This window comes from Panthera tigris, chromosome A2, assembly GCF_018350195.1.
Source record: "Panthera tigris isolate Pti1 chromosome A2, P.tigris_Pti1_mat1.1, whole genome shotgun sequence".
Lineage (NCBI taxonomy): Eukaryota > Metazoa > Chordata > Mammalia > Carnivora > Felidae > Panthera > Panthera tigris.
In genome coordinates, this window is record NC_056661.1 from 20,373,218 (window position 1) to 20,387,533 (window position 14,316).

The 14,316-nt window shown below is 49.8% G+C and overlaps 2 protein-coding genes and 1 long non-coding RNA gene across 11 annotated transcripts in view; 2 read left to right on the forward strand and 1 right to left on the reverse strand.

Annotated features, from left to right (window-relative positions):
• Positions 1 to 4,301, forward strand: part of RAD54L2 (RAD54 like 2) — a 117,863-nt gene extending 113,562 nt beyond the window's left edge. For all 8 annotated transcript variants that reach the window (XM_042979049.1, XM_042979046.1, XM_042979042.1 and 5 more), the window contains 2 exons: positions 807 to 899; positions 2,795 to 4,301. In XM_042979049.1, coding sequence (XP_042834983.1) covers positions 807 to 899; positions 2,795 to 3,789 — 1,088 coding nt within the window. In that variant the 3' untranslated portion in view covers positions 3,790 to 4,301. The remainder of the gene's footprint in view (positions 1 to 806; positions 900 to 2,794) is intronic.
• Positions 4,302 to 8,586: 4,285 nt separating this feature from the next.
• Positions 8,587 to 11,095, reverse strand: LOC122236660. Its single transcript, XR_006214809.1, has 3 exons — positions 11,005 to 11,095; positions 10,723 to 10,843; positions 8,587 to 9,750 (listed from the first exon to the last, which is right to left on the reverse strand). It is a non-coding gene; the product is annotated as an uncharacterized LOC122236660 (long non-coding RNA).
• The window catches only part of TEX264 (testis expressed 264, ER-phagy receptor), a 30,842-nt gene continuing 27,358 nt past the window's right edge, over positions 10,833 to 14,316 (forward strand). The window contains exons 1-2 of one of the 2 annotated variants that reach the window (XM_007081973.3): positions 10,833 to 11,022; positions 12,209 to 12,284. Coding sequence is in view for 1 of the 2 variants with exons in the window: in XM_007081975.3 (XP_007082037.1) it covers positions 11,696 to 11,718; positions 12,209 to 12,284 (99 nt within the window). In the remaining variant the exon portion in view is untranslated. Of the gene's footprint in view, positions 11,023 to 11,585; positions 11,719 to 12,208; positions 12,285 to 14,316 lie in introns of those variants that run through there. The other variant, XM_007081975.3, reaches the window with a different exon arrangement.

The window sequence follows — 14,316 nt, forward strand, 5'->3', positions numbered from 1 at the left end:
TGAGCTAAGCATGGGTTTTACATTTTTAATTGGCTAAAAAAAAAATCAAAAGAATACTGTTTTGTGACACCTAAAAATTATATGAAATTCACATTTCAGTGTCCCTAAATAAAGATGTTTGGAGCACAGCCATGCCCAGCTGTTTTCAATCTATAGTAGCAGAGTTGCGTGGTTGTAACAGAGACCTTTTGGCCCACAAAGGCAAAAATATTTACCAGCTGGCCCTTTAAGAAAAAGTTTGCTGACCTTTAGCCCAGAGGCAGCCCTGACCTTCCAGGAGATTGATATCAAAAAACAGAGAAGGTAGGGTTGTGCCCTATGGGAACAGAATGCTGGTCTTAAATTATTCCTATCAAGGTAGAAGAAGGTGTTGAGGCAACGAGGCTCCTTCTTCCCAGATTAAGAGGACTCCTGCCAGAGTACTTCATCCAGAACCAAGGCAGCCAGCTTACTCTCTTTCACAGCATCCTGTTTATTTTCTCCATTGCATTTCATCTTTCCTGATATTTTCTGGTATCATTGTCTCTTTCTCTAGAGGTTGAGCCCTGTGAGACAGGTCCCTTTTCTGTCTTAACGTTCTTCAGTGTCTACAACAATGCCTCATAGTCACACAGTCTTATGGAGTAAATGAATAATACTGGGTCCACAGTTCAATCGGTCCACTTGTCATTTCAGGGGATCTCAAGAAAGGGCATAAGACCTAATTTTATAGCTGGTTTCCCAGCCCATGATGCCTAGGCCTGGGGTTCCCAGGGTTGGCTGATTGTGTATCTGCTTCTAGCAGCCTTCCTCCTGTTTTTTGTTAGGGACATACATTCGCACCAGTGATGGGCGGATCTTTGCTGTCCGAGCAACTGGCAAACCGAAGGTCCCAGAAGATGGTCGGATGGCTGCCTCAGGTATAGGGCTTCTACTTTCTATTGACCTGCATGGCATTTGTTTGTTTGTTTGTTTTGGTTTGTAATTAATTAATTTTTTGAATAACGTGTATATAGTTCACAATTCAAAAGGTTTAAGAGGGGTAAAGTGAAAAGTAAGTTTTGCTCCCCCCACACTCCCAGCCATCTATTGCTCCTTTCTGAAGGTGCTACTCTCATTTGCTTTCTTCAGAGATACATTATACATATACTTGGTACAGGAATGTGTGTGTGTGTGTGTGTGTGTGTGTGTGTGTGTGTGTGTGTTAAGTATACATATGTAACTTTTCTCTGTATTTAAAAAAAATTTTTTTTTGATATTTATTTTTGAGAGAGAGAGAGAGAGACAGAGCGTGAGTGGGAGAGGAGCAAAGACAGAGAGAGGGAGACACAGAATCTAAAGCAGGCTCCAGGCTCTGAGTTGTCAGCACAGAGCCCAACACAGGGCTCGAACCCACAAACCGTGAGATCATGACCTAAGCTAAAGTTGGACACTTAACCAACTGAGCCACCCAGGCATCCCATCTCTGTATTTTTATTTTTTATTTATTATTTTAAACTTTATTTATTTATTTTGAAAGAGAGGGAGAGCTCGAGCTCAAGCAGGGGAGGAGCAGAGAGAGAAATCCCAAGCAGGCTCCACACTGTCAGCGCAGAGCCTGACAAACCCACAAACCGTGAGATCATGACCTAAGCTGACATCAAGAGTCAGACGCCTAACTGGCTGAGCCACCCAGGCTCCCCCTCTATATTTTTAAAACAGATGCTAACTTACTATACTATACTGTTTATTTTTTCACTCACTAGTGTATCTCAGTACTTGTTCCTTACCATTTCTTTAGATGTGCCTTATTGAAGGTGTACACAGGATGCTGTTAGATGGGTATAACACAGCGCATTACCGAGATCCCTGTCCTTGGACATTTACATTGTTTCACTCCCCTCTTAACAGTACTGGTTCATAGTCATGTGGGTATGTCTATAGGATGAATTCCTAGAAGTGGGATTGCCAAGTCAAAGAGTGTGTATGTGGCACATTAACAGTGTTAGGAACTCTGTCCAAGTTCCCCTCTACAGGAGTGCCTCTCATCTATCCTTCCTCTGTGGAGTATGAGCACTAGACTGCTCTTGCTTCCAGCTTTTATTATGGAAATTTCCATACCTCCAGACAAGTTGAAAGAACAGCACGGTGAGCACCCATGTACCCTGCATCTAGATCCAATGACTGTTACTGTTCTCATAAACTTTCTTCTCTCTCTCCCTTCCTATTATTGGAACTATTTGCAAATAGAGCTGAAGATGTCGTGTCATTTTACCTTTTAAGTACTTCAGCACACATCTCTTAAGAGTAAGGACATTCTCCTCCTAGCCACAACACCATTATCACATTAAAAAGCTTAAAACTCCATAATAGTACCTGCTATCTAGACTATATCCCCACTTGTCCCCGTTGTCTTTCATGGCCATGGATTGGGTTTTGTTTTTAAACCAGGATGGACCTTTTTTTAAACTTCATTTTCCTTTTCCCCTCCCATCTTGGTCACTGGCTGTCTCTGCCCCCAGGAAGAGTCCAACTTGTTGCAGAAATGATCTCTTAGCTTTTCATATTCATTATCTCCTAGAATTCACTTTGGTCGAGTTTCACAGATTGGGTACCTGGGGTGTAGAGAAGTTATATGTCTTATCATAGACTCGTTTCCTAGATCAAAGGATTTCTTTCTTTGTGACTGGGAAAAGTTGACTGGGTGATGTTTGGATATCAAACTCTTTGAATTTGGGGGACCACAGGACAAGGGTTTTTTTTAATGGAATTTTTCCTATACTCTCCTTCTCTCCCTGGCCATTTTGGTTCTCAGTTACCTACATTTTATCCCCAGGTTCCCAGGGGCCTTCTCTCGAATCCACAAGCAACGGCAGACACAGTGCCTCATCACCCAAAGCCCCCGACCCCGAGGGGCTGGCCAGACCCGTCTCTCCAGACAGCCCGGAGATCATCAGTGAGCTCCAGCAGTATGCAGATGTGGCTGCCGCCAGGGAATCCCAACAGAGCTCCCCAAACTCCAATGCCGCCCTGCCTGGCCCCCCGGCTCAACTCGTGGACAGCAGTGCTGTTCCTGGGACAGCTCTCGGGACTGAGCCTCGACATGGGGGTCATTGCCTCAATAGTTCCCTCTTGGTGACCGGCCAGCCCTGTGGTGACAGGAACCCAGTGTTGGACTTACGGGGCCATAAGCGAAAGATGGCCACGCCACCTGCTGCCCAAGAGTCAGCCCGCCGGCGGTCCAGGAAAGGCCACCTGCCAGCCCCCGTGCAGCCGTACGAACACGGGTATCCAGTTTCTGGCGGGTTTGCCATGCCACCCGTCTCCTTAAACCATAACCTCGCCGCTCCCTTCACCTCCCAGGCTGGGGAGAACTCCTTGTTTATGGGCAGTACCCCCTCCTACTACCAGCTGTCCAATTTGCTGGCAGATGCCCGCCTGGTGTTTCCAGTGACTACTGACCCTCTGGTGCCAGCAGGCCCCGTCAGTTCCTCCTCCACGGCTACCTCAGTCACTGCCAGCAACCCCACCTTCATGCTCAACCCGTCTGTTCCAGGGATACTACCCAGCTATTCACTCCCATTCTCACAGCCACTCCTGTCCGAGCCGAGGATGTTTGCGCCTTTTCCTTCCCCTGTCTTACCCAGCAACCTTTCACGGGGCATGTCTGTCTACCCAGGCTACATGTCCCCACATGCAGGCTACCCTGCTGGCGGCCTCCTCCGGTCCCAGGTGCCTCCATTTGACTCTCATGAGGTTGCTGAGGTGGGCTTCAGCTCCAATGATGATGAGGATAAGGACGATGATGTGATAGAGGTCACTGGGAAATAGCTGGGGAGCCCCTCTCCACCTCACTCGGGGCCCCCCAGCAGGTTGCCCACCAAGCTGAAAGGCAGCAATCTGGGCTTTCTGAGAATAGGGCACTTGGCAGGAGGGGAAAGGAAGAGGGCAAAGAAAGGTGGTTGACTGTAGTGGCAGGGCTCTGTTGCTGTGTAACAAAAGAGGCAAAATAATCCAACAGAGCAGCAATAGCGGGAAATCAGGGACCCAAAACAGGAATGAAGGGGCAGGGCAGCCTGCCTCTCTTCCTGCCTGCCTTGCTTATGCTGTGTGCTTGCTTGCTTGCCATCTGAGTGTAGAAGCTCACATCCCATTTCTGTCTTTGGGAACATTCTCTCCCAAGAGAGCTGCCTTACTGGGTGACTTAGCTTGGCCTGGAGAGGGGAGGGGAGGGAAGGAGGGTAAGTGAAGGAGGGTGGGCAGGGAGAACAGAATGAGATTTCATATGAAGTGGAGTCTTTCTGGGGGTGGGGGGGAAGAAGCAGACCAGGTGTGTGTGTGTGTGTGTGTGTGTGTGTGTGTGTGTGTGTGTGTGTGTGTGTGTGTACGTACGTACTTGTATGTAACAGAGCAGGGGTGGAGGTGGGAGGGGAGGGTGGGAGGCACTAAGCGGGAAACTAAAAAATGAATTTATCTTTTTTAAAATGGAAATCAGAGTGTGTTGGTTCATGGCAACTATTAGTATCGGGATGAGCCCAGGAAAAGAGCCATGGAACCCACAAGTTTCCTTCTGGTTGGGTGAAGAGAAGGCCCAGCTAATCCAAGTCCCTGGTTTTCAGAGCCACATTTATTTTAGAATTTGGGGGAAGTTATGAGAGAAAATGGGCATTACCAATCTCTGTCTCTTTCCCCAGTGGCTGTCTCTGAGCAGATTTCCCTTCACAGGGTGTGAGATTGTATGCAGAGGCTGGGAGCGGGGGGGAACACTGTGTTGTGTGAGCAAGAGGTCATGCAGTTGTGGCCAGAAAAGACCTTCTTCACAAGGATGGACCTGAGCCCCCAACCTGCCTATCCTTGTGGCCTTTCCTTTCCTTCCCCGCTAGAAAGCTCCATGTTAATTTATTTCTTATGGGCAATTATTTATTATTTGGACTTTCCATGTGTCTTGTTTTTCTTGGGGGGGGTGGGGGCGGTTAGATTTTAGGAGGGTAGGAGATAGGAAGGGAAATGTTAATATCTCCCAGATCCCATAGCTGCTGGTAAACAAGTCCCAGGTAGATGGTGAATTGACCAAGGAAAGAGAGTTAGGCTTGACCGAGGTTTACACTAAACAGCTGTTTTCGGGAAATGGCCTCTCAGGAAGACCAGTGAGTCTTGTGACTGGATAGTTAGTGCAGGTGAGACTCATTCCACAGAGATTGAAACTTGGGATCATGGAGTTTGCCATTGGGAAGTCGGTGACCCCAAATTTGGAGCTGTGTCCTCCTGGGATGACTTTAAGGTAGGCTCTCTATGCTGAATAGTGAAGCTCTGCATAGGTGACTGCTGGGTTGAGAGAATAGACTGCTGATTTCCTATTAGGAAATGTCTTGGCCTCCCCAGCCTAACAGATGATCATTGTGGCCTAGTGTCTGTTATCTCCATCCTCTTTGAAGGAACACAGAGCAGCCCTTCCTCTGTAGGAGCCTTAAGTCTGGCTTTTGTCTTAAAAGAATACATCAGTCATTCTGGGTCTCCTCTTTCTTGTTGCCAGTGGCAGAGGAGGGGGTATCTAGTCTTTAAGCATAAACACTGGCTGTCTTCCTATTGGCTCTTTTCCCCCCTGCTACTGAGACTTTGCTAGGCAGTTCTTTATAAAGAACAAACCTGTCTGGCTTTAGAGTTTTGCCACCTATTCATGGGTCCCCACTGGGCAGCTGCTGCACCTGCCTCTTTCCAGCCTTGGAGGCAGCTTAGCCAAGTCTCCCCTAGTAGTAGTTGCTTCTGCAACTCTTCTGACAAGTTTGTTTCCATTGTTAGAGGGCTTTAGCACATTCTGGGGTATTGTCCCCAGAGAAGAGACAAGGAGATGGCTAATGGGGGTGCATGCATGCATGTGTGTGTGTTTGTGTGCTGTCCAGTTGCACCAAAAGTGGAACTTAAAGAGCTTTCTCTCTCTGTTTTCATAGGTACCCTATCAGACACTTAGCTCTCCTACTCATAGAAGCCTTAGATCTACAATTTAGCTATGCAAATTATTTTAATAATTTTAAAATAGCAGTTCCAACCAGTGCTTTCTCTTTCAGAGGTATCCCAAGAATGATGGTGAAGGGACTCAGTTGGAGTGGGCTCTCAGATTTGAGGCTGGTGCAGTAGGAGCGAGCTAGCCTGGATCTCTGATTTGCAGAGCACACTCACAATCTGGGCTACAACTGATGCCTCTAAGGCCCCCAGAGCACTGGGATGCCAGAGGTGTGTGTGTGTGTGTGTGTGTGTGTGTGTGTGTGTGTGTGTGTGTGGTGTTAGGGAAGGAGGAATATGTCTGTGTTTACCTCTAGGAAATCACAGCAGCAGGCTCTGAGAATCTGGAAATTATCAGCAAAGAATTGAAACCAGTCACTGGAAGGATGGGCCTTTGAAGGTACCAGGAAGTGAATGGGTATTCTAAGAGGCAATACATACCTGCTCTCTACCCACTGATTCCAGGGGCTGGGTCTTACTTCAGGTCAGAAGAGGCAATAGTTTGGGGAAGCTGACCTGGCTAGAGAAGCCTTTTTTTGATATGTGCAGCTTATATTGTATAAAGGCTATGGGGTGGGATCATGGGAAATTAGAATGCTACCAGTTTCATGTTTGGGGTTTTTTTGTTTTTTAATCTGAAAAAACACTTTTCTGCTATCTCTTTATGTGTGCTGGTAGGCAAGTGTGCATGCACATCAAACATGAGCATGTGTGTGAGGGAAACAGGAAATGTCTCAGAGCCTAAGAACCATGTTTTATAGCCTCTTTGATCAGAAACACTTGGTGGTGGCTTTCAACCACCATCTAGGCCTGAGTGACGGGAGGATGGTGATAATGGGTGGCGGGGGGGTGGGTGGTGGGGAGGGATGTGCAGTGGATCAGGCATCTCAGCATTTTCCCCTCACCATTGTCTTCCAAAGGATGTTTTCAAGGACCTCTCAAGCTTGATCCATCTGGCTTAGTCTGAATCCTCAGCCTAGGGAATATAGTACTACTTAATGATTCAGGATTACCATTTGTAATGATGTTCAATTTTCTTTTCTTAATATCTTTGTGGATGAAAATGGAACCAGAGACAAAGTAGCCATTTCAGTAAGAAAGTAAATGAACCATGTTGGATCAGATCATTGGATATCTGCCAAGTTCACACCCCTCGAGTTGTGCTTTTTGAGCATCTATCTCTTCACCTCCTGACTTAAGGAGAACTCTTTCTGGTCCTTGGAACTCTCTTCTCTAGGAATTAGTATGTGGTATCTCTGTATATACTTGTGATTCACAACTAAATATGAAATTGCCCTCTCTAGGGCGTGAAGCAGTTAACTGGGGTAAAGTTTTGCTGATAGGTTGAAACAACCAAACTTTAGTGGTCTGGGTGGGATGGTCACTCCCAAAGCTGTCAGCAGAGCAAGGCTGTCTGTCTCAGTCCGTTTGAGCCTGGCATTGCTGTGGCATTGCTCTGGAACCGAGTCCTCATCCCATGGGGAAGGTCTGGGGGTTATACATTCCTTATTCCTAGTGTTCCTGGCCATGACCCCCTTCCTCCTGCTTCCCAGTTCCCTGTGAGTCCTCAGAAGACCAGTCTCCCTTCTGAGTCATGGCCTCCTGTGCACCCAGATAAATCATTCTTTCCCCAGCAAAACTCTGAGATAAGAGCTCTTTCCCCCAACAGACCCCCAGGAGACTTTCTGGCCCTCCTCTGACTTGTTCCCAGGAGATCTGCACCTCAAGGCCTGAGAATGCTGCGCTTTCCATCAGCCACCGTCAGACTCTGTCCCCTCCTACTGACTCTTCTGCCCTATGTGTTCTGATGTGACCCCTTCATGTCTCTTCTGTGCCACTAGCTTTGCCCTAGGCCTTTTATGAATACCAAGTCTTAACGATGAACTTCCCGAGCAGGCAGTGGCCAACTTACTTCTTCATTCTTCAGGGACCTGAGTCTGCCCCTTTCCTCTCTCACAGGTTGGTTGGATATAGTAATCCAGTGCATTGGGAAGAGGTAGCCAGGCAGGCTGTGGAGTCTGTAGTGCAGAGGGCTTGGGGAGATTTGGGTACTCTGTTACCACTACTGGGATGATACTCAGAAGAGGGGACCTCATACTGTGACCTGACCCAGGACCCTTCTCTGGAAGAGAGCTCAGCCCAGGGGTGTGTGTGTGTGTGTGTGTGTGTGTGTGTGTGTGTGAAAGTGCGTGTGTGTGCGCACGCACGTGTGCATGCGTGTGCGCGAGAGAGAGTGTGCATTCGTGCATATGGGTGTAAACTGTTATCTGGTTGTGTTACTCAGGGTGGGCTGGGGACTCACGGGAAAATTCCCCCTCAGCCTGCCCAAGACTGGTTTTATCCTGTACCCTCTCCAGAAGGGTCAGGGGAAGGGGGTCCAGGTGGGTTGAGGGGGTCGCAATGGATAACCACTAAGGCCACACTGCTGCCGGGAGGAGTTGCGGGGGGGGGGGGGGAGATATGAAGTGGCCCCAGGGACCTGGCACCTGGCTTTGGTTTTCCATCTTCTTTCCTCAGGACGCCCCCTGAGGCCTGGGACCTGCTGCGCCTGGCTTTGAGGAGCATCTGTGTCTGGGTGCTCCAGCTGCTGGTGTGATCATGGGCTTCCCTCCTCTCTCAGCAGGGCAGGTGCTCCTGCCCCAGAGACTGGGCAACTGGCTGTTTCTATGACGTATTTATTTTTACTTGTGTTTCATGTCACTTTTTTAAAAAAGCAAACAGAACAATTGTAAGTCAGTATAACTGCCTATCAGTTTTCTTTATTTCTCTTTTTGTAAAATAAAATTTAAACTCCAGAAGGCAGTGTTGTTTGATCAAGAAATTGTCTGAACAGCTGGCTGGCTGACTGGGTGGTGAAAGGGATATAAACTTAGAGTATAGTGGGCACTGGGATGGTACTTGGTGTGAGTGGGGTGGGGGAGAGAGGTGGGAATAGAGGGCAGACTGCTGGTAGGCTCTTTGTTGCAATGGGGTTCACTAGGCTTTTTCTGCCTTTGCTCACCTGAAGAGGACCGCATTTCCAGGCTCTAGATGAAACATCGAAACTGACTCAGAGTGGCTTAAAGCTAGATGATCCTCAATCATGGCAAGTCCTGCTGGGGCAGCCCTAACCAGACTGTGGGGGATTGGGGATTGGGTGCAGCATCAGTGCCTTCAGAGAATGGGAGATGACTGGTGGCAGGGTATGCAGACTGTCTTACACTGCATATGCCTTCTCCATTTGTTATCTGGGTTAGTGGATCTAACCATTGCCTCACAGAGAACTGTCCAGGGCTTTGGAATATGAGACGTAAGGGAAGGTGAGGGCAGTCCACTCTTTGTCTCCACGTTTGGTCCCTGTAAGGGGAGAAGCCCTATGGAAAGAGTCTCTGGAAGTTTGCAGAGGGAGAATTAAAGTGGCTCTGTGGGGGTTTCTTGGACAGAGAAAGGCAGGAGGAGACAAAGGCCAAGTCTGGGTTCATGAGAGGATTCATACTATTGGGGGAGAGGACTGGGAGTGGAGTGTGGGTGGGGCAGATGGCTAAGGTGGAACAGGTCTGCTTACACTTCTTTCTAGAGGGAAGAGGACTGCGTCTTAGCTGCCTTAGCTGGTGGCCAGCAGAGGTCTTGCAAAAAATCCCTACCAAAGGTTGGGCTTGCTCTGTTGGGAGCAGCCTGAGATGAAAGGGAGGAGTGGGGACTTGTGGCCAGCAGCTTCTATCACAGGTAGACTCTCCATTGACAACAGAGATGGTGAAGCTCCTAAGGCACACCCTGAACTCTGACGTGGGCATCTGGAATTCCCCAGCCAGCCTGAAGGAAGTGAGCAGAGAGGACAAGATGAGGAAAGAGCAGCTCCAGACAACGGTTTCTTGGGAGAATCTCATCAGATTCTGAGAAACAGGAAAAATGACCAGGTGAACATTGTGTTCAGAAGCTGTCTTGTCTCTGAACCATGAATTGGCCCTTATCTCACAGGAAATGCTTCCAAGTGTATAGCCCACTTGCCTGGAGCACCTAAAGGGTTTGATCATGTGTTTGATGTTCATAAGCAAAATTGAACTGCCATGACTCTGCCAGCCCAGCCCTGAGTGCCTGTGAGGGGCCAGCTGCTCTTCCTACCAGTGTTTGCCCAGAGTGCTGGGGATAGGCTTGGCCCTGTGGATGAGGGTCATTCTTTCCTGCCTGGGGTTGGAACAGTGTGAAGTAGTGGGAAAGAAAGCCAGGATTATGAGTGTCTCCGTGTGTTCAGTCTGCCCTTTGCTAGTGCAGTAGTGGAATCCAGAATAAGATGATTCCCCTCCGAAATATCAATCCTCTGTGTCAGAGGCACCAAGGTAGCTCTTGGCTCAGCCCGTCATGTAGCCAAGCTTAGGAGCATAGTTGTTCCCTCTCCTACCCCTTCCACTGCAAGACTGGGCCTCTCAGGAGGGCAGAGTTTTATCTTTAGGGCTCTAGAAGAGTGCTTTGTATAGTTTGTAGGTCCTCAGAAATATGAGCTGAGGATTCAGCCTATGTTCAAGGAGTTTACACTAGAATACCTTAAGCTAGAAGGTCAGCCCAACCTCCCCCAGGCACTTCCAGGGCTCTGGGAGGAGACTGCAAGGGGGCGGTTCCTGCTTAGCTCCAAGAGGGTAAGGCCTTAGTTCCGTTTCTTCAGTATCCCCAGCCCCTTGAACTGTCCTGGCAAGGAGTGTTACTCAGTAAATGTTGGGTGGATGAATGACCACTCCTGTGGTTGGGGGTGGGGTGGGGTGGAGTGTTGGAGGCATGACTGATATTTACGCTATTCCAGAGGTTGGATCCACTAGCTTCTTCCCTGAGTCCAAACTGGGCGTCAGTTTCCTCAGTTGTAAAACGGGGGCAGGTAGCCTTGACTTGCTGGGTTCCCAGGTCCATCGGGAAGCTACAATGAGAGGAAGTGGCAGGACGAAGGGTACTACAAATAAATGCCATAGGCTGATACTGCTGTGCTGAACTTCCCAAGCCTCTTCAAACCCTTCACTCTGGTGCGGGCTTCCTTGGACCCAGTCTGGCTCTCTACTGTGGGCCACCAGGCTGACTTACCCCAACACCTGGGGCCGGGTAAGTTTGTGGGAGGCAGGAAAGTGCTCAGTGGGCTCCGCCCCTGACAGCTCCGGGGGCTGGGCGCCGCTCGATGCTAAGACCGGGCGGGGCAGGCCTCCGCCCTCCGGTACCGCGCGCACGCGCCCACGGCCACGGCCACGTCCCGCCGCGAGAGGGGGCGGAGCGAGCGTGCGCGGCGGGCGCGCGCAGGCTCCGCGACCTAGCCTGGAGCCGCCTGCGCGGATCGGCGTCCGCGGCGGGCGGCCGCTGAGGTGAGGGCTGGGCCGGAGGAGAGGCGTCCCCGCCAGGGCGGCCTCACGCGCGCTGAGGGCCTGGAGCCTCCGTCTGTCCGGGCGCGACCTCAGGGGTCCCCGCGTCCCCTTCGTGACCCCCGCAGCCCAGGGCGCTCTTTGCATCTCGTCTCGCCCACAGCTGGGTCCAAGGGCCCGGCTAGGTCCAAGGGCCCGAACGCGCCCTTGGACCAGCCTACCACCCCGCGTTGCCCCGGCTTCGGCCACGGGGCACGCCCCGAGCCAGAGGAGCCGGAGCCAGGGGTGGAGGGTGGGGGTTGGGGAACTGAGGCAAAAACCGCACTTTAGCTCCGCCCCTATCCCTGGAGGCCGCGCCTCAGCCGTGGCTGCAAACTTTAGATTCTCTTAAGTTACGGAGGTGTGTGAGGCCCCGTGAGGTCATGGCTGAAAAGAAAGGAGCTGGGTAAATAAGCGAGGCGCGAGTGAGCAGGGCTGGAAGCGCAGAGTGGGAGTCGGCGCACCTCAGTCCCGCGCAGGCCTGGGTCTTTCCGCCGCTCACTGGCACCGAAGTTTAAGGGCCCGGCCCACTGCCGCGGCGCAAGTGAGCAGTCTCAGGAAGCCTCGCTGGCTAGGGTCAGAGACGACCACCCCCGGTCTCTGACCCGAGGAAAAACCGATGTCAGCCACAGGGGCTGTTTCAAAGCTAGTTACAGAGGCTGGAACCCTCCAGGAAGAGTACTGTCCAAGAACAGGGGCATAAGCACAGCCCCAGTGAAGAGTTGACATTATGAGGCCGAGTTTGGCTTCTGATTTCCGTAAGCGGTAGGACGAGGTAGAGGTGCAGCCTTGTGGTGAGGAGGGAGTTCCTGTAGAGGCCCTAGTGGGCTTTCCCCGAAAAGGGAACAGTCAGGGCACGGTGCCCAGCTCAGTGGTGATTTTCTCTCTGCCCCCAGCACTGGAGTACTTGGAGCATTTGGTCCCTGCGGCGCTGGATGCCATGAGTTGCTAAAAGTGAGCCTGGCTTTTCAGGTGAGCTTCCTCGGCCCTTCTCCTGCCCTTTCTCTTGAGTATGGGGAAATACACTTTGCCCTGCCTCCCTCCTGTGCTGACCTAAGCTCTGGGGTGCATTTTCCCTCTCTTCTGAGTACTTTAGGAGGTGAGAGGAAGAGGGAGGTGGGAACTAAGTTCCTTTGAGGTAGACGGGGAATGTGCAGCCGAGAGGGTAGGTCAAAGTGAAGGATGGTCACTCTCAAGGCAACTGAGACCTAGCTGCTGAGTAAGAGCTTCCAGCTGAGAGCCTTGGGCTCAGAGATGTCCCAACATGGATTAAATGCTTGAGCCTTTCTGGAAATCCTGTCACTTGAGAGAAGAAAGTGAAAATGGCAGCCTGGAGTCAGACTGCCTGAGTTCCTAGTGCCTGCATTTTGGTCCAAGTCTTTCTATTTAGTACCTGTGTGACCTTGGGGGAAGTCTCTTAACTTCCTGATCCTTACCTACCTTGTTTTGAGGATTAATAAAGTAGCTGTGTTTCAACATTTGGATAGTGCCTGGCATATAGTAAGTACCGTAGATTAGTACACTATAGTAAGTGAAAGATTTATCGTCATCATCATCATCATCACCAAGGAAAATAGGAATGAAACTAACTGGAGGCAAGATGAGTAGGATGGCCAATGCATCCAAAAAAAGCACAACTGTGGCGCAGGAACAAGGATGGCTAAGACCAGTGTGATGCACCTCCATGCTATGACATCAAAGGTTTAGGAGTTTAGTTTGCCTCTTTGTTAAGGCAAACACTATGTGTATGTTGACTCCAAAGACCATTTTTCAGCAAAAAATTTTGACACCCAGAACCCACAGGGAACAAATTATTCCATAGAGCTAAATTTCCCATAGGGCTGAAGCATTGATTTCCACCTCCCAAATCTTTTAAATTTTTGTTTATTTATATTTTAGAGCAAGAGTGCACGAATGGGGCAGAGGGACAGAGGGAGTGAGAGAGAAAGAGAGAGAATCTCAAGCAGCCTCTACACTCAGTGGAGCCTGATGGGTTCGATCCCAAGACCCCGGGATCATGACTCAAGCCAAAATCAAGAGTTAGACACTCAACCTACTTAGCCATCCTGGTGCCCCAAATCTTTTAAATTTTAAATACTTGGAGTGAGAATATTCCTCCAGTGGGTCACATGTTTCCCTTCCTCTTTAAACTGCTGTGATTTTCCACCCCCCCTGGGGGACTCAAATCAAGCCCTTTGTATAAGAGGGTTGGGCTTCTGGCCCCAAGCTTCATAGAGGGCTGGACATAGAGGGCTGGACAGTCTGCCTTGAATGGCTCACACACCAACTTCTATGTTGTGTTCCTGGCCCTGCTTTTGGATAGCTTCTCTGTTTCTTTGTTGTTGTTGTTTTCCTTGAAATGAGTGTCTTTATTGCTTGTAGCATACAAAAAGGAGGAATGAGGAAAGGCCAATGGGGAGGAGGGACAATTGTCAGATAAACGACATAAACACAAAAAGGAAAAAAAGACACCCTCACCTCACCCCAGGATGCCTTTCCACAAACTACCTAGTAGAGAAGGTGGGGTGGCAAGATCAAAACTACAAAAACTAATTCTAAACACCTGGAGATGCTGATGGGGAGAGGGACAGGGCAGCAAGTGGACCCAGCTGTGGCTCCCTCTAGGTTGGCACCCCTTCCCCATGGGATGAACTGCTTGGGCCAGGGATAAGCAGTTGTTCTCCCTGGTGTGTTTCCATTTCTAACAAACTTGTCTTCCTCCTCTTTGTTTCTAACCTGTGGGCTGGAAAAGTGGGATGAAGCTTGTTAGTACCATTGGCTCAAGTCTGGGAAGCACAGTGCTGGACTTTGTTCTGGCTGCTTTGGCTGATTTGATCCGATCTTTCCTTGGTTCTGGATGGGTGAGCTTGCTGGATAGCAAGATTCTGAGGGCCCGATGTGCTTCACAAAGGAGAGTTTCCTATGAAAGTCTCTTCCTGTGGTACATTTTCCCCGTGGGGTTTTGTTCCTTATGGTTTCCCTATTTGTTAATAAATGATTGGAC